The following is a 25321-nucleotide window of genomic DNA, read 5'->3' as shown; positions in this document are numbered from 1 at the left end:
GGTACAAATGTAGATGGTTTTTTGTGTGTTTATGGCAGTGGTGGACAGTAACTAAGTAAATGTAATTTGTTTCTGTACTTAAGTAGTTTTTTCGTGTATCTGTACTGAAGTTTTTACATTTTGGGCGACTTTTTACTTTCACTCCACTACATTTCAAAGTCAAATATCTGACTTTTTCCTCCACTACATTATCTGAAATCTGTCGTTCCTTTTGGTTTCTGTGTGTATAAAAATCTAACGAAATAAAATGAAAGAAGCGCAAAGCCAGAGCACCAATCAGGGCACAGCGGTCACTTTGTTTAGAGCTGGTTTTGACCTGTTGGTCATACCGACCCAGTGCAGCACGCGGTTCAACGTCAGCGCAGCAGCGTAAAACTTTGGGAGAGTCTGTTCAACATAAAAGATGAACTAACCTAACTTTGTGTAAATAGAGCACAATATAGAAATATGTCCACATATGCAGTCGAGACTGATGCGGCTTTTTTTCTGAATTTCTACAAACACCATTTCATTTTATAGTAAATGAGTTTGGGCTGGTTTATGTTTATGAACAGACGCCTACAGATCAACATAGTAAAGGAGCTCATCTGTGATCCTGAGTTTAAAGCCAGTTTTTATTAAACTTAAACTTGGAACTAAGTTGTAAAGTAATCTTAAACTGAAACTTTGCTTGTGTGTAAAAAGTGATTTCAGAGCCACTCGGTTCTCCCTGATGGAAACTGTTTACCTTCAGTGTTTTGTGCTTCTGATCATTTTAATAGACGTCAGCGTCACTAATTAATGACGTTCTATTAAAAGACTGGTTTACCAAGAGAGACGCTGGAGGGCTTTCACCTGAAATGAGTTCATGAAGTGAGTCGTGTTACAAAAACAGTAATAGAACATTAGAGTCATAATTAATCTATTAGTACTTTTACTTTTGATACTTAAGTACATTTGAAGGTAAATACTTTTGTACTTTTACTCAAGTGGAGGTCTAAAGGGAGGAACTTCTACTTTTACTGGAGTGATATTTTACCTTGTGTTAACTCAAGTACATGATTTGTGTACTTTGTCCACCACTGGTTCATGGTTCTATATAGCACTATTGTCTTTACTAAGGAACCATTGAAGAAGCAGATTTAAGTGTGTATATAGCACCAAAATGTGTTCTTTCTTTGTTACAAGGTTAACCTTGTCACAGTAGCACAACCCTTTTGGTGCTACATAGAACCATTTTCAAAAAGCTTCTATATAGAACCATGCATAACACATTCTCCATCAATCTGAAAAACCATCTCATCATGCAAAGAATCATGTAAGCATGCAAATGCCTCTATTTTCTTTACTAAAGATCTACTGCCGAACTAGTTTAGGTGAGTATATAGCACTAAAAAAGGGTTCTATTATAACAAGCTTAACATCAACAATAGAAGAACCCTTTTTGGTGTTATATAGAAGTATTTTCTAAAAGGTTCTATATCAAACCATATAGAACACATTCTGTTTCAATCTGAAGAAAGGTTTCACCGTGCATAGAACCATTTAAGCATACAGATGGTTCTTTGAGTGCGTGTGGGTTGTATATAGAACCACTGTCTTTACTGAAGAACCCTTGAAGGACTGTCTTTTTTTTTCAGAGTGTATACAATAAGAGAGATTTCCCAAAGCTCCAGCTGAAAGTGGCAGGGCGGAGTGGAGAAAAGGTTGGCATGTGTCTTCAAACTGACGAATCTTCCAGTAGAGCAGTGGAGCAGGAGTCACATTTGTGTGATTTTTTTATAATTAAACACGCCGCCCTTGTTGTTTTTCCGCAAGATTTTTCATGTTTCTTAAATACGGCCTTTGAAAAGCAATTCAAATATGGTAGGTGATCCGTGAAAATGCCCACCTCTTGCCAACTCTGGTGTCAGAAAGGAAAATTGTACACTAACTGCATAAGCTGAGATTAAATATTTGAATGCACATTTCAAGGCCATCTGCTAGCTTGTTTACTCCAGAGGAAGTCTGCCCTGAGTGCATTCTCAGACCTTCTTTTGACAAGGAAGATCTATTGTGGGATCAAAACAGGTGCACTAACTTGACTAACATCTTACATCAAAGATTTTGCTCATAAACAAATGTTCCACTTTACAGCACATCAGAATCCAGTGAAAATCACCTCTTCTTGCTTTGGTGACTTTCACTGACGCTCTTCTGGTGAAATGATTCTATTTATTCCGTGAACTTATATGAATGTCAGTCTGTTGTGTTGATCTTGATTAACCCTTTAGGCACTAAAAATGCAACAAGAAGGGCTGTTTGACTTACAAACAGAGAATCTGTCAACATCAAATAAATGATTTGTGTTGGCTTTAACAACCATTTCATGGAAAATGGACCAAAATGTATAAAAGTCCATTTCAATAAATGGAAATAGTTTATTTTGATCCAGAGAGAATTCCATCCCTCTGAAAGCCAACTTTGTTTCTTTTCTGCAAGAAACTTTATGTTGAGGTAATAAAGTCTGCATATAGTGACATATAATGCAGCTGCACTTATCACCAGCAATAACAAAAGCATGGTGTTAATTGATATTAATTATTAACAGGTCATTTCTTGTAGCTCACTGATGCAGAGTGTACTTTTGTAAGAAGGTGATAATAATGATGTTATTATTATTATGGTTTTCAGAAAAATGGTAAAGGCTTTTCATAAAGTATATAAAATTTCATATATGGACATTACATTTTGGGTCCAAACAGTCCATTTTGAATGTATTGTTTTTGTGACATCACAAGAACGAACACATACATGTTAATAAATCCACCTATTGAGCCTACAGCAGTTTAGCCCTGCCTATTCACTCCGACAATGTAGGGAGTGTCTCAGCTGTAAGTGCTTTTAAACTGCAACACAACCAATATATCACTACCAATCAGAGTCCATGTAGATGTATTTGCCTCAAAGGCACAGACCAGCATACTCAGACCAGCACAACACACATTAACATACCACCACATTAGTGTTACTGCAGTGCTGAGAATGATCCACCACCCAAATAGTACCTGCTCTGTGAGAGTCCAAAGGGGGTCCTGACCACTGAAGAACAGGGTAAAAGGGGGCTAACTAAGTATGCAGAGAAACAGATGGACTACAGTCTGTAACTGTAGAACTACAAAGTGCAGCTGTTTAGTAAGTGGAGCTGATAAAATGGACAATGAGCGTAGAAACAAGGAGGCGGTCATAATGTTATGTCTGATCAGTGTTCTGACCGCCTGTTCTTCAGCTTCAGTGCACAGTGTAGCACAATTTGGATGAATGTTTGTCCAGAATGGAACTGTGCACACATGGCTGAATCTCAGAAGGCTATTTATTAGACATGTGATGCACTTTATGGGTGCAGGAGCAACTATTTTAATATATGGTGCACTATATGGGGAGCAGGGAGCCATTTGCGATTCAGCCAGTGTCTTGATCAGGACATTTGAGGCGCTGCACGTTGTTTTGAATGAAACACCTTTATTGTAGAGAGATTGCATGTAGGGGCTGCCTTTCACATGCAATGTGAGCACCCATGTCATGTCATGTCAGTTGTACAGTGTGAGCATATAAATGGTAGGTCTTGGCCGTACAGGATTGGCAGTTCAAATGTGCAGTGTTTGCCACCAAAGAACAAGATTTTTAAAATTGAACAGTATAAGCCTGGCTTAACTGCCAATAGACATCGGCTGACATAAAAGAATTGGGTTAGTGTTCTCCTCCAAGCATGTTGAGGTGCCCAATGCTTTTGCATTAATAGCAGTTTTAGAAGATGTGGGAATGGGAATAAATTGGGTAAACAAATAAAAAAATACAGTCTCAGAATAAATCAAATGCAGCTTATTGTTGAACTCACAATGCAATCAGTTCTTATGTTATTACATTACATATAGACAGAATAGCAAAACAACCATAATAACTCATAATACCTAACTTGTAACAAAGAATGACTAAAAGAAATAAATTCATAAAAAGTTAAACATAAAATCTAAAGATAATCTTGTAGTAGATATATTAGTATTGTCACATCTGCCACCTGCCATTCTCCTCCCTGCCAATGGAGGTCACTGTCTCCAGAATATTAGATGATCTCTTGACCCTTTGACCTTTTATGTTGGCCACTTTGTGTATATATCCCGTGCGTTTACACATGGTTATTGCAAAGTCTTGTTTGGTTTGTCTGCAATTCTGAGCGTTTCTATTTCTGATTCGGTTTTCTGGTATTTAGACCTTGCACTTTGTTGGTTATTGACTACTCTTTTGGACTTGTTTGGACTTGCAAGTCATTCATCCAAAACAGAGAAGCAAATTGACATCTTACTGGCTGAAAATGAACAATGTTGATGTTTACGAGTGGTCTAGATAACGTCGTGATTTGAGATGCGGTGGCAGGGCCTCAAATGAGATCATTCTCAAAATCCTACTAGTATATGTGAATCAAAGCAGTTCTGCAGAAAGTACAGAGTGGGCTCCCAAAGATGTGAGAGGCTCATATCAAATCAAAAGGAATGTTGGTTACTGTTAAAGATCTCACAAGGTATTTGTTTAAAGGGGCGGTTAGGTTTTCACACAGGTAGGTCGCATGTTGGTTATTAAAATAATTTTTATCAATGTGCTTAGTGTTTGATAAGCTTCTCCTTGTCTAAAAATATGTGATAATTGAGACAAGGGGGCAAATCCTTGTTAATTGGGACTGTATATCTATAGGAGAGCTGTGTAGATTAAATATCTTCCCTCTCATATGTTAGACAGTGGCTTCTGTGTAGCTGTTTGTTTTCTGTGCAAAAATACTCATTCTGGCAGATTTTAAGAAGTCACAGCAAAGCCTCAGTATTAGTTCAGTCAGACGCAGACTTGGTAGTGGTTCCTTCATGCCGACTGCGAGCCTGACTACTGTGCTCATGTCAGAACTCAGCAGATTGGAAACCTAGAATGACTTCAGCTTCCCGAGCACCAAGAAGCTTAAAAGCACTGAAGCTTGGGCTCCGGAGCAGTGGCATCTCGACATTAGGGGCCAATGGGACCTGGTCCCACTAGATGTCACTGTGGAGCAGTGCACAACATGATCAATAATTCAGTATAACAACTAATATGCATTTTTTTTTTTTGTCGTAACTAAAAGTCTTGCACATTTATTACATATGTGGCAATGGTAGGGCTGTCCAATACATTCCAAATATCTTCCTGTACCTTTAGTGATAGTAAATGCCAGTTGGCTACCCATGTCTCCTGGCAGTCTGTGTTTGGTGAGCGTAGGGCTGGCCCGTCAGCATTAGTCTAACCAAGTAAGCAACACTCTGCTCATGTTCACGATCACGTTGGCCCCATGATGAAAGCAGTCCAAAATAAATTTGGAAACTCCAGACATTTGGTAAGTGTTGTTTATGGTATGGGTGTTGCATTGCAGCTAGACATTGTTCCTTATCAGCTGTGGTAGCTGCTCCTAATAGCAAGGCTTAATATAATGAGTGAAGTCAAAAATGTAATGAAAGATAAATTTGGTGCCAGCCATTTAAGCAGAAATTAGAGATGAAATGTTTGGGACACACCAGCCAGAGGATTTCAACTTCATTCAGTCTGGAAAGGACAAAAGCAGCTTGTTCAGTCCAGACAGGTTCAAGAGAAAAACATGGCTAACTGTGAGTGTAGATAAAACACTATTCTGCTGTCCTTGCCTGGCTATCACTTGAGTTCATTCATGGATTGGTGGACTTTGAGAAAAAAGGTTTTTGATAAGTTTGCCCAGATGAAAGCTTGTCGTGCATCTTTTCTTTTTGATCAGTGATGCTGATCGCTGGTGAGTCATTCTACATTATTACATGGTGTGTTATTGCTAATGCCCAAAAATAGTCATGTTTCCCTGCTCAGATATGTTGCTTTGGATATGAATTTACTTCAATTTCAATGCTGGAGGGGGGTTCAGCTCACTAGGTTGTTGAGCGCAGCATATGCAAGAATATTGCTTCCTTGTGATTCTATAGTGATAGTGTTTAAGATGTAATATCTGTCTTTCATCTTTTATTTTTTCTCTGTTTTTTATTAAATCAAAGTTATTAATAGTGTGCTTGTGTCCTCTTTGCTGCAGTAACAGCCTCTATTCTTCTGGGCAGGCTTTACGCTAGATGTTGGAACATTGCTGTGAAGATTTGACTGCATTCAACAACAAGAGCATTAGTGAGGTCATTTACGTTTATGGTATTCGGCAGACGCTCTTATCCAGAGCGACTTACAGTTTGATTATTGTTACACAGGTAGACGAAGGCAGTGTTAGGAGTCTTGCCCAAGGACTCTTATTGGTATAGTGTAGGGTGCTTACCCAGGTGGGGATTGAACCCCAGTCTACAGCATAGAAGGCGGAGGTGTTACCCACTACACTACACCAACCACCGTATCAGGTACTGATATTGAATGATTCAATAAAGGGGCAGCCCAAGTGTACTTAGGTGCCATCACTGGAAACCCAGCCCACCCCCACAGGTTTTTAAGTGTTTAAAAAATGATTCCACTGAAAATTTGCCAACATGTTATTGTCATTACATTGCTTTTCTTGAATTCTCTTGACTTTTTTCTAACTTGCTCAAATAAAAGGGACTGGCAAAGCTCTCACAAATTTTCAACAATGACCACTGGTCATTCAAAAAGCCACCTAACACCATCATGGCAATACAGCATTAGCTTGCTCCACTGTTTCTTTTGACAGTGATAGGTAGGCTGTGCTATTTTCTAAAGGCTACACAAAGCAACACTATGAAGGATTTGGGGATTTGGAGACTCTTCTGGTGGAAAAGTGTGAAACAAGTAGAACATTTTGTGTGTAGTTTGTGCTTCAGACCCCCACAAGCAGATGAATCTGACTTTTGAGAGTGCATTGAAACAGAATTCAAAGAGATCTCACTTGCAACTTAGTGAAGGACGTGCCTCCCGAGGATGTGAGTGAATAATCTGTTGTCATCATATCTTCATTAGTATAATGTTGATTTTACATTTGAGTGTGATGTTGATATGAAAAGACATATGACTTGGTCTGCAAGTCTCCCACCAACATAAAGATTAGATAGTGCTGCTTTAACTACCTAGCAACACATATTAGTTGGTCATGGTAAAAAAGTTTAATACTGTGAAAAATCACAAAAACATTGATAAATAATTGGCAAATGATTTTCACCTAAATAAAACAGAATCTTGTTCAGTTATAAAGAGCACTGCATACAAAATAAATTGAATGTTTGGGTTAGGGTTGTTAATTTGCAACAATTTAAAGTCGTATTAAAGCAGCACAATACCTGGTGTAGCCAGTATAAGTGGTAGCCTCTTGGTAGCCAACCAATCAATTCATCATCAGCTGCTGTCTATGGCTAAATTTCTAAGGCACAGACATACATATCTTGAGTAATGTAAGCTGGATGTTTCATATATGGTAATTGGTCTGGGTGACAGCAGACATATCTATATCTGCAAAGAAGTACATGTTGCATGAAAAACTCCCTCTTTCTAATAGTGCATCCACAGGACATTCCCAAGGGATGCGTGTGACTGGCTCTTAAATTCCAACTTATATACTGTGTCTGGCAGTAAGGGCACAAATGATGCTCTAATGCAATGCCGTTTATCCTCAGAGCAAGTTTAGAATCACAAAGACTTGATCTTTGATCTGATGTTCTTGCTGTCCTCAGCTTGAACATCTGCAATATACAGGGGGATTAAAAAATATTCATCCGATTTCAAAGCACTATATTTGTACAATCATGAGGAGCCTAGAAACCAATCACATACCAATTGAAAGAGGGAGTTGTAGAATTTCTGACTGTCACCAGAGGAGATAGATTCACATTGAGTATTTATAAAGTTACATAATAAACTGCTCATTTAAACCTTTTACAATTTACTGCATTGTTCTGTGATGATTTGCAAGTGAAATTAATCATTTTGAAATTGGATGGATCTTTATGAATCACCCTGTGCTTCTGCATTTTCTATTGTTTAAGTGTATGTGTGTAGCATGCATGTGCCTTTTGCAAGGACCAGATGTTGATAACTTGTTACATGCACCCCATTTCCTAAACCTTTGCAACATTGCGTTGTTCAATCAGATGTCTAAACCTACTGCTGTAAAATGTCGTACTTTGCTTTCTGTGGTATTTTGTCAGTTGTTATAGTAACTAATGTTAGCCAGATAAATGCACTAAACTTTTCCTTAGCTAGTCCAAAGATGCGAAGAGACCTCAGAGAGGAAAGCCACCAAGAACCAGGATCTGGTCCATCAGAGCAGGGACAAAGGGTGGCAGGCTTGGCTATTTCCAGTTGAGGTTGGCTGCAGGGGGTTCCTGGCACACATTTTCACACTTGTCCTGTATACTTGAGTCCACACTGAGGACAGATTCTGGGCTTGTATGGGGGAGGGGCTCATTATTACCGACTGGTTTACACAAATAAGACTTTAATGCCAGCCGTGGATCGATTGTGCAGTTCCATATGTTACTTTTCTTGCAAAATGGTAGGATTCATCTGTTTTTTATTAGAAAAGAACAGCACCTTGTGTCCACAACAATCCCTGCCATCAAAAAGGGAAAATGGAAGTTAAGTGATGAGTCAAAGTTACAAAATGAACCAATCATGCAACCCCACATGTGGCACTGACTCTTAGTATGGTGACCTTAATGGTGCCCTTAATTGCAATCGGTGCACCTTAAATGAGCTGTGATCACTTATGAAAAAGGCCGTCCAGAACATTTTGGATAATAATTTAATATAATTAATAGTATTAATAATATTTAATAATATTATAATTTAATACATTGAAATAAACAAATAAATTCATGGTTATTGTTTTAAAAAGTTTTATATTGCATCTACAATATGTTTGGTATGTATATTGACAAGCTGAAAATAGATCATCCAATAGCTGATATACAACCACTAGAAGCAAGTTTACCACCAAATCCAAGGGCAAGCAGTGCTCTGAATATGCCAGAAGGGAGATCCTGATAATGCTCAATAAATATACAGCGATCAATAGCAGGCCCTCATGAATATTCCCTCTCTCGCTTGACATTTCATCTCTGTGATTAAGGATGAGTGGAGGCGAGGTAATCGGTCTATTTTCATCAGAGTGACTCTGCGCCGTACAAAAGAAAGACATAAGCTGGCTCACCTGTGTCACGGAGGTTCTTATGCAGCTACCTGCTTCCAGGCAGGATGGAGTTAAAACCATTTTGCCGCTGCTAGAAAATACCTGAGATGAAATGTCAAATACTTACTTAGCATGCAGTTGAAAGAGATCAATGCGACTTTCATAGGGTCCCCTCTATAGCCTGAGTCCGCCACTCAAGTAAATGGAAAGGCCAAAACATGAACCTACAGTGCCTGGCTGCCAGGTTAATAACTTGCTTCCCGTGGATAGTACAAATTGGGCTTTATTGACATCTGCTATTTCTTTTTTGATAGAGGGAAAGACCTCATCAAATCAGGGACATAGCTATTTGTGACCAGCTTCGATTTTTTTTCATTTCGGTCTTCTTTGTTCTTCTTCTTGGTCTTGTTTATGTTGTTTGCTCCCATGAACTGAAATATGAGGAGACAATTCTGAGATTTACATCTGGGGTAGCTAGATCTTTTGTCTTCAGCTATCCTAAAGCTAGCTAGCATCTGTGTTTAACTGGGTAGCTGAAGCATGACTCAATAGCCATGGTCACATGCAGCCTGATAATCTGTTACTAATCCAACTAAATAGCCCAATCGCAATAGAATACGTCCATGTACACACCTCAGTCTGACTAGACTAGGTTGAGGCCATTTGGAATACAATTTCTATCCAATTGAACGAGGTGGAAGAATAATAACCATGTAAACGCCTGTATCTGATTACATTCCCAATCGGAAAGTTTAAGTCTGTTCTGCGCATGTGTATTGCGTCATAGTGAAAGTTTATAACCTTAAACATGGCAGGAGCGGAAACTGGCCTTCAGAGGAGACTTTATGCTCAGAGCTTTAAAAGATGGTGCTGGGACAGATGTCCAGCTTATGTGTCTCAGAACACAATGTCTTCCTCTCTGCCTACTTTTATAAGTACATGTGAAGAATGTTTTCCTGAGTCTGACATCATTTTAAAGAAACTAAAAACAAAATCACTGCTCACTGCTGCTCATCTCACTCTGGACTCACATGATGCTGGTTGTCATGGTAGTGTTTATATTAAGTGGTGCTCTATGCATGCATGGAATTTGGATTGGATTACTTGTAGTGTGCATGTAAACAGATTTTCCATCAGATTGTTTAGTAGAGTTAGCATGAACACATCAGGCTTAATCCATAATCAGAATATATTCAATCAGATTGGCAAAAACATTTGCATGTAATCACAGCCAATGTATTCACGTCACGTCACGACACCTGAACCTTTGCTTCCTAAAGTTTGGTAGTGGTTGAATATGGAGCTTGATAGTTAGTGGCAATAATTCTGCTACTCTCAATGTAGTTTCAACAAATTTTAGGCACTTATTCATTAACTTTCCATGCTGCCTGTTTAGTGCCATAATAAGAAGTTTCTGCCTGTTCCACCTCAATTTTTCTTCAATAACATTGATGAAATGCATTTTGATTCGATTAATGTCTGAACATAGAAGCAAACTGAATGGTCATCTTCATGAATTAAGCAAGCAATCCAATTTAAAAAGTGTTTTGAGTGTGTTTTGTACTCAATTGTACATATTTATTTCAACATCAAGAAGCTTGCAGTTGTGTTGTCCATATTGTCTTGGGAGTGTGAACAGGTTTCATAACAGAGAGTTCTCGCTTCTCCCCTTTCACTCATCGTTGCTCACTAGCAGCTCAACACTGACTCAACTTTTTAGTCCTATGTAATCTGACAGCAGAGTTAAGGGAAAACAATTTATTTAATAACATTTCATTAAAAATATCTATGTTGACTTCCATTCCAGTGGAATGGCCACTAGAAGGCAATGAACATGAGGCTGCATATGACTGAAATCATTTCATAGCAAAGTTAAGAGTATGAGTAGATTAAGAAGAGTGCATTACTAAATATAAAGCTTACTAAAATGGTTCTTCGCTTGAACGTAAAGTTCCTTTACATTCTGCGAAAGCCCTTAGTGTTTAAATGGCTTCATTTAGAACAATGCTTCTTTAAAGAACCACCTATTGAAAGGCTAGTTAGAACACACAAAGAATCCGTTTGGGAGCAGGGTTTATGGTGCATGCTATTGGTTAATCCAATAAGGTGCCATCTGAACATGCTTATGTTCTGAAAAACAATTGAGAAGTGGTTATGCTTTTGGAGAAATGTCAGTAACAAAATAAATGTTCCGAAGTACATTATCCAAGATACTGCAGCAGCGATCCTTGAGCTTTACCCTTTAATTTGCTACTGTGAAATTGCCTGGTTCCAACCAAGCCAAAAACTTGTGACACTGGAATCACACAACTGAGTGGCAACCAAGGCCAAGCAAAGCAGTTTAGCAAACGTCTTTTGCAAACCATGCAGTTTCGCATTTATACGGGCCAAAAACCTCCAAGACACTTTGTCCCATCACACTGTCTCCCTGGCCTTGACCGAGAGATGGTTCTGTCAGTATGTGATGAGCAGGAGACCCCAGCATATGCAGCTTTCTGCTGAATATGCACTCCGTCAGTTAGGCACAGGGATGTGTGTGCTAATGCCCTGCCAATCAATGCCAGCTTTGATGGCATTTCTTTTGTCATGCAGGACATGGCTTTCCAGACTTTTGGTGGAAAGGATGCATTTCACTTAGAGCCTTGGGATAACTTCACAGAAAGAGCTTTTTATAGTCATTCTTTTCCTTTTGTACCCCCTCATTTCCTCTTGGTAGCTCTACCAAGGATAGACCTCCTTTAAATATCACCAACATGTGAGGTTCTAAAGCAAATCTAAACAGTTATTATGCAGGTTGTTAGTATTCTTGTTCTTGCATTCCAAGCCCAAAAGAATGCTCTTCAACCAATTAGGATTAAATTAAAATGTTTGTTAGGCTGTATGTAGGTGTAATAAAATGAATAGTAGGTTTGCAAAGCTATTAGATGCTGCAGTTGTGTTGCACTGATAAAGTTCATTGATAATGTTCTCACACTCACTGTTCCCTGATACCCATAGAAATGTTACATGCTACAGTGTTACAATGGAATTCGTCTCATGCTCTTGTAATACAAGATGAACCCAAAGGTGCTAAGATCTTGTAGTCTTGTGCCTTTATTCTAATTTTAAATAGTTAACGGTCCTCCTTTTGATTATCACCAATTCATAAAAATGGGACCCACCACCAGACATTGTGGTGCAGTTCTAATTTTCAGTGTGAATGTTCAATGTGCAGGATCGGGTGGCTATCCAGCGTAATGCAGATGGGAGTGGGTCAGCACATGCAGAGAAATCAGGAGAAGAAATGAATAGCCTAAATAATATGATAATCACTTAATACTTAGCATATCACTGCTGTCAGAATAAATCCTTGTGTCTCTCTTGTTGTTGTCTTTTCAGTTTTTGATACGTAAAAATATCTGTTGCCCTTCACATTGTATGTTAATTTCATGATGAATGGACCAAAAGAAATGAGCCAAAAATACTTGGAAAAAAGTCTGGCTCCATTGACTTACATTAAAAGTAGTTTTTTTTTCCTTTTCCCGTAAGTTATTATTTTGGAAATACAAGGTTTTCTTCCAACAAGAGCCATAAATAAATAATATCGAACAGCAAAACAACAAAACATAATTAACTCATTCTAAATAGATGTTGCCTGTCCAGAGTGTTTCCTGCCTTCCATCCAGTGACTGCTGGGATATGCTCCAGCACCCCTGCAACCCAGTAGGATAAGCAACTTAGATAATGTGTGTGTGTGTGTGTGTGTGTGTTTGTGTGTGTGTGTATGAGTGTGCGTGCATGAGTGTGTGTGTGCGTGCGCGTGTGTGTGAAAATTGAATGCTAAACTTATTCTAAATAGAAGCAGCTAATCATGTGAACAGTCACAGAGATGGTGGAGCTCTCAGATGGTCAGACAACCAAAGCTCTTAATAAAGGTGAATACATCAGAATAAATATAACTAAATGCAAATCTGACATGTGACAATCATTTTCAGTTGTAAGTAATGCAAATGGAAACCAGCCATTTGGGTCTGCGGGTGGGAGCGGGACAAAATTTTTAGGTTGCAGGCAGTGCAGAGCCTGATGAAATATTGCAGGACTGAAAAACTGGTTCAGTGCCGACCTCTATGAACGTAAAAAAACCTATCAATATTCACATCCATCCGTGTCTGTTTGAGGGGCTAGAAGCTTGGCTATGAAAATGTAATTAATGATTGTGGTAAAAAGGTAGGTTGAAAGTGCAGTAATACTTCTGACTGTCTGATTAATTAGAATATAGGCTTTTTTTTAAGTTAGGACCAGCTGCCTATACCCAATGCTAACCACAGCTAAAGTGTCTTGCTAAAGTCAGAGCTACAAATCAGAGATTTAACTAATTAACTACAAGTCAACTTCAAAGAATATGGAACATTGGTCATCTAAGGTCATCTTTGCAGGTTATTCATTGGTAAGGAAGTGTATTACTTAGTCATCTTATCTGACTGCTGTCAGTTAGCCGCATAGCTAACTTATATCCAGCTTTATTTAGCTAACCTACTTGCTGCAAAACAACAAGGCAATAAAATAATGTCAGTCTGGGGCTGCAATACTCGCTTAATTTTCTGTTCTGTTTCCATTTCTTGGAATCGTTTTCACAGCCCATCTACCAGGTACATTCAAGATCCAGTCTTTCTTAATATGCATGAAACAGACCATTGGAGGTTTTATGCAATAGGACCAATTAGCTCCTCACGGATGGAAAAGAACCTGAGAAATGTACCGGCTCATTAACGTGGTCCAGCTTTCCACTGGTAATTGATAATCATTTTCTAATGAGATGGCTACTTACTTTTTTTTTGTATATATAATTTAACTGCATTCACTTCGATGAGCAAAAGAATGCATATCAGATCACACTGAGAAGAGAGAAAGAATGAAAAAAGACAAGTGAGCATTTATCTTATGGAAAGCTCTGTCTATGCAGAGCGCTGCGTCATTTTAAAGAAGCGCTATAAATAGGATGGCATTCTATAGCTTGGGGAATTTAGGGGGTCATGCTGTTATGTATAAAAGCAAAATCTTTCGGCAGGTAAACAAGTGAATATAAAAAGAAAACAAATTTGCCAGTTATGCATATTTGCATAAATGAAGAATGAAACCTGCTTTGCTCCGAAGAAGAAAATTGCTGCAGATGAAAGTCCTTTGGGAACAAATTCTCCTTCTAGTTCTGCGGGTGGCATTAGGAAACATTGTAATGCACGGCCCTTGTTACTTGTGTGTGGCCTAAAGCACTTATTTAATGTTTTACACCTACATTCTGATTTTCTTAAGGCTTAGTTTGTGATGTCATCCATCAGACAGGATCTGTATTGAGCTAACAGAATATAGTTACTAAAGTCTAGCAAATGTTGTTAAAAGTTTGTGGATCACTGCATGAATGAATGTCACAGACTATTTTTTTCCTGAGCCACATATAATGGAGTTTTTAAGGTATCTTTAAAACTACGAATATAGTAACTTGCTGAAAACTGGTAAGCTCCAATCTTTGGTTCATTCAAATGGAAATGACCAGGCTGCTTCTTTAAGCTGTAAACATATTAACTTAGGAAGATTCTCACTGATGACAAACATAAAACATAATGGGTCAATGACATGATGTGCTTGTTCATTTGTCCAAATTCAATAAATTCTTATTACATTGTTTTAGCATATCTTATTTAAGTGAATGCATTTGCAGCAAAACTTTTATCTGTAAATTCAGATTTTGTCAAATGTCATGTGGCACAACCAACAACAAAGCGCTTTTATTTTGGCATGCTTTTAAGAAAGGATGGGTATTGTACGAAGACCTCGAATGACCTTCATGATGAGTTGCCAATGACAAATATTTAAAAAAAATAATTTCTGAGTCATGGTTAGGCTAAATTTAGAAATTTGTATTATATGTATTATTATTCAATTTAGAAAAATGTATTATATGTATTATTATTGTGCGGCAGTCGTGGGCTGGAGGTTAGGGATCTGGCCCTGTGACTGGAAGGTTGCCGGTTCGATCCCCAGGGCCGATAGTCCATGACTGAGGTGCCCTTGGGCAAGACACCTAACCCCGAACTGCTTCCCGGGGCTGTGGATAGGGCTGCCCACCGCTCCGGACAAGTGCCCTCACTGCCCCCTAGTGTGTGTGTTCACTAGTGTGTATGTGGTGTTTCACTTCACGGATGGGTTAAATGCGGAGGTGGAATTTCCCCGTTCGTGGGATCAAAAAAGTATCACATAACTTAACTTATAGACTTGCCAACCTTGGGAAGATATTTTGAAAAGAAAAAAAAGAAAAACAACATTTATCAATTTGTACATATTTCAGTTTATTATTTTCATATTGATCTTGACCAATCTTGCTCTGTTAGATATCTTTATGTTTATTTCTGTCAGATCCCCAGGAGCAGCTTTAGTGGGTGGGATGGGGTCTAGGGTGGTGGGTGGTTAATGGCTGAGGATTAGGGGTAGAGGTAGAGAGTTTTTATAGTTGTATTTGTATAATATAGCTTGTTTTTGGATCTACAAAATATAATAAAGAGAAAAAAATATTGATTAGCACACAGTCCAGGGTGATTTCCTCACCCACCACCATGTCATTAAGTTTGGTTATTCAAATGGTCTGCTTCTCTCTCCCTGTCCTCCATTTGAACTGTAGGGCACACACACACACACACACACACACACACACGTTTGTCTTGCTATACATATCACAATGTCCATATGTTTCTATTGATATTTGTGTTACTGTAAGTAAATAATACTACACCTAAACCTAAATGTAACCCCAACCTTAACCTCAGTATCCAAAAGGCAATTTTTCTGCTCTTTTAGTTTTCAAATAAAATACTAATTATGGTAAAAACAACACATGCTCTAGTGAGGACCAGCAAAATGTGCTCATAATTTCACATAGTCCTGTCATAGTGACAACATGGCATAAACAAGTATAGCAATACAACAACACACACACCTCCCGCTAACTTTCTAGGCAATGCATTTTTTTCTGCAACAAACACACTCACTTTTTTCATCCTGTCATTTTCTGCTGCTGTCATTACAGTTTTGGATTTGGCTGCAATAATAATTATAAATACAGTACTGTGAAAAGTCACATTTAACAAACTGTGCAAAACACACCCAAAATATAACAATGTTACATTGCCAACTTAAAACTGGTGAACAGTCAAGCTAGCTTTTATGAATTTATGTGATTATGTGAGGTTGGGCTAATATATACTCATATTAAATATTTTCCCAAGGTTGGCTGGACTGTGTTAAGTTAACTCAATTCACAACTTTCCACTCCAGCCTGTTTAGCTTTGCAAAGGAGCATCATCCACCCTTTTGGAAGCAGCCAGACAGAGTCAGGAGTGGGAACAGAAGGGATAAATACTATATAATTTTGCTGTCGGTTTGCAGTCTCTTGAAATGACTGACATTTGCATTTGTTATCGTTTGAGCGGAGTAAACCCAGCACTATGATTGATCAAACTCTTCTGGTGTTTTTCGCAAGGCTAGACACTGCCACCACCGAGCTCATGGCCAAAGACTTATACAGGGGTCCAAGTACAGAGACTAGTTTATACATGTTTTGAGTGGTCATAAATAACTGTAAAATATATTCTTTGGAAAGTCCACTTTAGATGTTTTGCAGAATTTACCTTCAAGTTACATTCAACTAAATGTCTACTAAACTGACTTTTAAAAAATAAAAACTGGCTCTAATCTTAACCTTAATCTCAACCCAAAATATAAACCCAACCCAAAGTCTGGTCCCGGCCCTAATCCTGGTCCAAATCCTAACCCTAACCTTAATATCAACCCAAAACATAAACCCAACCCTCACCCTGGTTCTGGTCCAAATCCTAACCCTAACCTTAACATCAACCCAAAACATAAACCCAACCCTCACCCTGGTTCTGGTCCAAATCCTAACCCTAACTCCACCACTATTTAGAATCAACAGTGAGAGTTTAAAGAGATAGTTTGTAAATAATTTGAACATCTGAAAATGATCAATAGAGGACTATAGCGGACTACTCAAATAAAGTGGGACCACTTTTTAAAATTAATGTGTAGTTGTGTCACCTGACATTTTCTCGGTGGTAAAATTAAAGAGTCCAGTTACAAAAGCTTAAAAAATGCACATTGTATCCATATTTTCAAAGGCCTCGTCATTGACCCAAATAAACAGATAACTAAATGAATAAATACATAAATAAATAAACAGAATTTGATCTTTTTTTGGGAATTAAAAAATAAAAATAACCAAATGGTTTTATTTCATCGATACATTCTTGGACAACACCACAGTATAGTTGCATGAGTGGCCAAACGTAAATGTCTCCCACAATATTGGCACATAAGCAGCAGGGCAACATGAATATACTTAGTACAAACAGTATAAAACATACATGCTTTTTATTTCATTTTAAATCTTTTTTTTTCTTTCATTTTTTGAAATATATACTCATATTCATCTTTTTTTGTTGTTTTCTCCACAATTTCTCCATACGTTGCGGGGCAGTTAGAAATTCCGAAACAAATTAAAGCCATATTCTGCCTTGAGTGTGTGGATGTTTGAGAAAGGATTGAAGAAAAAAGTAAAACAAAAATCAATGAAAGTGAATTTTTTGAAAACAGGCCAAAATAATAGCCTTCTTCAGGTGACATATTTAGTTTACTTTAACATCGAACATATCAGGCATGCATTGACAACTGCTACGCGAACACCTCTTGAAGAAAAAAAAATGGAACATTGTCAGTCTGGAATTTTAGATCTCAAACATCACAAATTCTCTCAAAGTCACTGAAAACACAGTCGATGCTCTACAAACCCTCACGATGCGACGACTTTCCGTAAAAGGTATATCGAATTTGAAGTGGATGCTCGTATGAATCAGGAGAAGGAAAAAAAAAAAGAGCGCAAAAAACGAAAGAAAAAAGAATTTGGTAACAGGGTTGACATCTCAAAGACAAGAATATGGCTTTAATATAATGTGCATCCAAGAGGCAAGGAAAAAAGAAGAGAAATAACAAAAAAAAAAAAATCTCCCAACGGAAAATGTAAAAAGTCCAACAGCAAAGGTAACAGGAATGCTAAAGAACCACACAAACTCGCACGGGGAAGTCTGGAAAACTTGCAGTTTGGAAGTACATGTAAAGACAAGAGTTTGGCCTCCCCGGGCCCTGTGATCCTTTTGCTGTGCCATCGCCCTCAGAGACAGACCCTGAAGAAAGTTTCTCTTTTTGAAGATTATCAGAGCAAAACGCCTTGAGAAAAGGTCTTTACAGGGCCAGGAGCTGAAATCTGTGCCAGTTTTGACTACCGTCCTGTCCATTATGTTTTGTCCAGTGTTTTTCCTCTGTTGGGAAAAATAGAACAAAACAAACCCCAAACAAAAGAACATTTCTGTTTTTTTTATTTTTTGTTGTTTTTTTTCTTTTGGAACATCTTGATTCTGTTGATGTTTTTTCTCGCCATGTTGTTTGTTTATTTATTTATCTATTTTTTTGTCTTCTTCTGGCTCATATCCAAGGACATATTAAAATATCAACCGATATCCTCGAGTGTAGATACAGTACAGCCACGGACCCAATCACTGTCCAGGACCTTGGATGTGAGTGGGCACAACACCAAAGGGACATAAAAGCCTTCTTCCTCCTCCCATTTCTCCTTTTGCCCAAAAAAAAGAAAAAATAAGAACGGCAAAAGACCAAGCATCTCTCACTGATTACTTCCCTCCTTTGATGGAGGTCCTTTAGATCACAAGGTCATTGTAGCTCACATACTTCTTCTTCGCAGCTGGACCTGGGAAGAGAAAAGGTTGAAAGATGACTTTTCGTTTTGAAAGAATATTGAATTTTCCTGTATTGAAAAAAAGGAAAATCAGCAATTTATTGATTGTGAGAAGCCAAGAACGTGTTTTTTTGCTTCAAGGAATTTCAAGCTGTTCCACATTTACTCAAACAGGTATAAAACTGCAGGAAGTGAAGCATTATGTGAAAACATGAACATTTTTGGCTTTTTTGGATTTCAGAAGCACCCAAGTTCCACTGCTGTGTGATCACTGTTTCGCCTAGATTATTTCTCAGGCTTTGGTGAAAACCAAGACTATCATGAAGTCATCAAGCCAACATGGGCAGAGCAGAGTCATCTTGCAGAATTCATTTAAAAATTCTGCAAATATATTGTACATGCATGATTTTATATTCTTTACTTAGTTATTTTGTGCAACTGGGATTGATTTAGACTTCACTCATTAATTATTATGAAGAAAAATGAATGTGCATCTGAATGTTTTGCTGTTACCATATACAATTGTAAGCAAAGATCAAACTACTATTACTATCTATTGTTTATGTTCTGAGTAAGAATAAATGAAGGTAACCTTAATGGTAACAAACTTCAATTTGGCATTTTTTGACAAACTACATATTTGCAGAGTTTAACATATTAAGGCACAAAAAACAAAATAAAATGTGCTTTGTTTTGCACCTCCCCCTCCCACCCACACACACACACACACACAACGACATGTTAAATTCAGCAAATAGACAGTAATTGTGCATTAAAATGTGATGAAGTGGTTTCTCTTCACAGAATGTGTTAACTCATTTTCACAACCAACAAAAGAATTTATTTGACCAACAGTGTTAATAATTCCTTAAACTCTCTCTAAATACTGTTTAAACTATGAAGTATAATTAACCCCAAACACACTGCAAAAGGAAGTTGTCCAGTAGGGGGAGCTCTTAGTAAAAACGCAGCAAAGATGAAACACTATGCTTGAGTTTCATATCATTTATTAGCATTTGCTGAACAGCATATTTCTACAAAACAACCCAAACTACTATTACAGTATCACGTATTGCTTCTTTAGAAAGAAGAAATTCAGTGATGAAAGTGTAGTGGGAATAGATGCTGGACTTAGTTAGAGCTAGACGCTGCTGACTTATGTCAAACACAGCTAAAGGACACTATTATAACAAACATGCTGAGCTTGGAATTGAATTTAGTGGGTCTTGACATTTGAAAGTGTTAATTTTTACCATACAAGAGAGAAGTTTGCTTTGGCTAAAAATTTACCACATAACACAAAAAAAGTGAACAAGAAAGAGCGCATAAGACACCAAACCAAATAAAAAAGAATGGTACTCTGCTAGTTACATCCTTTCATCCAAACCAGCAACACTATTTCATGTAGGAAAAACAATGGTATTATAACCAGTGATGTAAAAATGTGATTAGTGGGCTGAGGCTGATATGTAATACGTTTTATCTGCATAGCTGTTGATGCCAAAACATACACTGCATAAAATGGAATCTAAGCACAAGAAATATCTTAAATGTAGTCAATATATGTCATTTTGCAAGATTGATTATGTTGATTATTAATTATCATTTCTATATGTATGTATTTTAAGTAATTTAGTGAAAGTATCAATTGGCAGATCTTGTCATTGTTATCTTGTTTTGAGAAATTATATGGACAATGGCCATTTTCATTTAAAATAGCTTAACCCTTGGGGCAATGTATAAATATAGGTTTAATAAGCATATTCTTTCAGCAATGTCGTCATGAGAAACATTAGGTATATTGACCAGATTTAAGATGTTTTCTCTTGCTAACATATATTTTGCAGTGAATACACAAAAATGAAATTGGGACTTAATCCACCTGGACTAGAGAAATATTGCATTTATTTCTGTAGGATTATTACTAAAATGAATCAAACACAGATATTTTAACTCAGTAGCCCAGCGTCACCTAAACCAGCAGTTCTTAGTCTCACTCAAAGGTTGACTTTGTGGATAGTCAATGCCACTACTTTCACTTTACGAATGAGGATATCTTCCCAGAGCCATGTCCATTTTGCTAGCTATCGCTGACCTGTACATAAAGACACAGTTCTGTTCTGAACTGTGTTGGCAATGCGTTTTAATGGTGTTTAACATCATCTACCATTTTTAAACCAGTACCATTTTTCAGACTTGGCTGAAGTGATTTTAATAAACTCACAATATCAAACTTTCTAGTGCTAGAAGTACTAACAGAACTTTCTTTAAAAAAATGGTCCTTCATGGGTTCTTTAGTAAAGGCAATGGTTCTTCATATAACCATTTCATGCTTAAATGGTTCATTGCATGGTGAAATTGTTCTTTATGTTAATGGAGAATATCTTCTAGATGGTTGTATATTAAACCTTTTTTGAGAAATATATAGCACTAGTGGCAGTTCTAGAGAATTTTACCAGGGGTGGCAGGTAGTTTCAGCAGGGTGGAAATATGAAAGTGCATTGGGGGGAGGGGGGTTGGGGTGGTTTCAAAGTGTGATGGGGTGGGGTAGTGTTTGTAAGCATGAGTGGGGGGAGTGGTGGTGTCAGTTCCACTATTCACCAATACTACTCGCTAAGAGAAAGTGCAGCGGTTGGAGTGTTGTAGAGTTGTTTCAGTAATCGCTGATAGACACATGCTCAGGGGGGGCATTGTAGGGGGGGGGTGAACATGTGAGCACATGGAGTGGAGAGTTGTTCTGTCGGCAGCAAACAACTCCTCTTAAAGGCATAAACGCCCGCCCTTGCGAGATGGAAGCCAATGACCTGGCAGAAATTTTGCTGTGACATTCGGGGTGGCCAGTCAGATTCAGGGCGTGACATGGCAACCCCAGCCACCCCTTTAGAACTGTGCATTTATAGCACCAAGAAGTGTTTTGTTATTGTTGCAAACTGACAATAACAATAGAATTAACAATGGAAGAACTTTTTTGGTGCATTTCTTTTACTAAAGAACCCTTGTAAAAAAATATTGCAGAGATCCAACTTTAGAGATCTTTCTGCAGCTCCCTTAGCGCCCCACTGCAGTCATCCAAGATGTTATAGCTCCCAGTTTGAAAACCACAATGTTCTGCACTTCCAGAGTAAAACAAACACATCATCCAATATCAGTTTGAAATATCAGATCTAAATATCTGTTCAATGCCAGCAACATGTTTTAAACAATGTTCTTCTAACACCAACATGATTCTGAAATCAACATTCATTCCTAAACATGACTAGTGAAATATTGTTCTATAAGCCTGAAAACATCATGAAAAATTCTAAAAGAAAACCCTGCAAAATCCTCAAGGGGCTCTTTGGAAAAACACTTTCAACAAAAGAAGAAGCAATTGTGATTTTGATTAGGCAGATTACAATTTTAGCAAAGGAAAAAAAACCTAAAAGGCCTTAATGCAGCTGTAACGCTCTGACCTTTCCAACTCTGAGTTAATGTGTTTTTGGAGCCTCTCTGTAACTAATAGAGTTAATACTCTGGTATTATTATGTTTGTTTTTCCTGTTTTTTGAACTCTTTTGCAATTCAAAGTATTTCCTAATCTTTAAAATTAAAGGTCAAGAAGCAAAGAGATCATAGTGACCTTTAAGTTTTAGTTAGTCATCACATATTTGAAGTAAATGTCACTTCTCCAAAAAAAAAAAACGCCTTCTGAGAGTTGCGTCCTTGATAAAGGCTGGATTTGATTAGGCATTGTCAATATTAAATATATTACACATTATGATTCATTCATGATGAAGGTTTGGAGGAGGTAAGGGCGTCTTAACCTAATCTTGCTTCGTGAGTGAGAGCTAGAAAAGGAGGTAGAAGGGAATGCACACATCAATATTTTATCACGGCGCTGTTACAAAGCTGAACTGAATTCCAACAGAAGTGCTTCAGAGTCTTTAAACTTGCAAAGAAAAGTACATTTTTCACTGTACTTCTCACAGCAAGGTACCCTTGAGTGGGACTTAAACACAGGCACTTTAGGAGTGTAGTTGGCGAAGGCATCTTGTAAAACAGGGCACTGGGAAAGAGAGACTGACCCCTGTTTAAAATCTCATTTGGCTGGACGGCTGTTGGTGTCTCACCACAGCGGCAGTCCTGTATTGCTGCACCTAATGAATCTTCAGGACGGGGGGGGTGGGGGAGAAAGCCATTATCTGGCGCCTGACCTCAGGCAGGACATCCGTAAAGCAAGCAGCTCTATAAATGCCTCTCATCTCTTTTCTTCAAACCACATGGGAGAGACTGAGGTTCTGCCAAACTACTGCCTGCTGTGGATGGAGGAGAACAATTACAGTGGAGAATGGAGATGGATCTGAAGCTCTTCTTTTCAGAACGGGTACTCTAACAAGAGCATTTAGCTTCTTGGATCCCAAACAACTAAGCACTGGACCAGAACAGACTCATTAAGATTTAAGGACACTTTGCTTTTTTTTTAATTAAACATTTTTTAGGGGTAGTCAACGTGATGATATGTTATCATGATAAACTGTTTTGATATACATACTGGAGTATATCATAGGTTATCTTATCAGTACATTTTGGACATTGGACAACTGTACGGATCATTATTTGGATAAAGAGCAGCTGTATAAACGACAATGCAGTAAGCCCAATGGACAACAGTGTATTAGGCCATTTTCCAAAGCTGCATTTAAATACAGTCCAGAGTAATCATAGGTTATCTCATCAGCACTTTTAGATCAATTGCATGGATCAACAGCAGGGCAGCTGTATAAACCGCAAAGTAGCAGATCAGAGGATGGCAGCCCATAATGCCATTTTTTTAAAGCCGTGTTTAAATACGTTCCTCAGAAAAAAATAAGATTTTCATTCATATTGTATGTCGTGATAATGTCTTCACATATCTTGATGTTTACATAATTTTATTTGGGTGACACATTGAATGTGAACAAATGAGTGGCCAAACATGCCAAGGAGTGACTGATTTTAGATTAAACTCGCAAGAGGAAAAATTCTAATTGACTTTAAAAGAGGGTTCGTTATTGAGGCTTGGATGGCAGGATCTTTACATGACTGTTTAAACTGGCTAGTGTTTCAACAGTGACTAAAGTGACATGTGCTTTTACATCTATGGGAAAGACATCAGAAAATAGGTTTGGAGTTAAAAGCACACATTCAGTGACCCTGATGCTTCTGCCTTTGTGTGAAGGATGAACAATAAACCCACACCTACATATAGGGGGTAATTACACTCACAGTGTAGAAAAGCCCCACTGTAAAGGAAAATGCACAATTTAGAGCTCAGGGTAACACTTGAACCCTACTACATGCCACTGGCTGTGTTTACATGCATTGCCAGTCCGAATGAATGCATTCCAATTATATACTGAGGTGTTTATGCTCACTCAAACAATCTGATGGAAAATCATCGTTTACATGCACACTACAAGTAATCAGACCCAACATTATGTGCACGTGTGGAGTACCACTTGGTGTAGACATTACCATGACAATGAGCATCATGTGGGTCCAGTCAGAGTGAGATGAGCAGCAGTGAGCAGTGCTTGTGTTTTTAACTACACTAATGTTATGACAGACTCAGGAAAACGTTTGTGACACATAAGCTGGACACCTGTCCTAGTGTCATCTTTTAAACCTTAGCGCATAAACGTCTCCTCTGCAGACCACTTTCTGTTCCAGCCATGTTGAACATTCTAAACTTTTGCTATGACACGATGTACATGCGCAGAATGCACAAATTTTCCATTTTGGAATGTAATCGGATTCCCGATGTTTACATGGTTATTATTCTTCTATTTAATGGATTATTAACAGGATTACAAACCTCGTTCAACTGGATAGAAACTGTATTCTGAATAACTTCAAGAGTCTAGTATGACTGAGGTGTCTACATGCACATGTTCCATTTCCGATTGAGCTGTTAATCGGAATATTAATGGATTATTATTAAAAGGCTGCATGTAAATGTAGCTACTGACATAATCATGCTATAAAGACATCATAGAAGAAATCATATGCTGACAGAAGATATCATGGCCACTGCTGTCCAGCAATATAACAGTATCATGTTCTGTTAACTGATAATTGTCATGACAGGTTTATGACACGGTCATGTCAGTGTTATATGGCAGGATTCGAGTAAAGGCCTGACCTACAGATATGGAAAGAAATCATAGGATAAGGTGAGTCATCTTTCACCAATTTCTCTACCAGGTGGCCAGTGCATGTGCCCCTTATGTTGGGTATTTTGCTGACATGGTTTGGGTACACTTGTTTCCTTGTAAGGAAGGGTTACTGCAAATCAATGCAAAGTTCTGACCACCTTTATTCTACCACTTCTATCTTGATGGGAATGGCCTCTTCCAGGATGACAGCGCCCCATCCACA

At 38.0% G+C, this 25321-nt stretch overlaps 1 protein-coding gene across 2 annotated transcripts in view; it reads right to left on the bottom strand.

Moving 5' to 3' along the window:
• Positions 1–17366: 17366 nt before the first annotated feature.
• Positions 17367–25321, bottom strand: part of LOC108431596 (metabotropic glutamate receptor 7) — a 309666-nt gene continuing 301711 nt past the window's right edge. For both annotated transcript variants that reach the window (XM_017704846.2, XM_017704845.2), the window contains one exon: positions 17367–18938. Coding sequence is in view for 1 of the 2 variants with exons in the window: in XM_017704845.2 (XP_017560334.1) it covers positions 18889–18938 (50 nt within the window). In the remaining variant the exon portion in view is untranslated. The remainder of the gene's footprint in view (positions 18939–25321) is intronic.

Source organism: Pygocentrus nattereri, chromosome 21, assembly GCF_015220715.1.
Source record: "Pygocentrus nattereri isolate fPygNat1 chromosome 21, fPygNat1.pri, whole genome shotgun sequence".
In the NCBI taxonomy this organism is placed as follows: Eukaryota; Metazoa; Chordata; class Actinopteri; order Characiformes; family Serrasalmidae; genus Pygocentrus; species Pygocentrus nattereri.
This window is presented reverse-complemented; position numbering and strand designations above follow the sequence as displayed.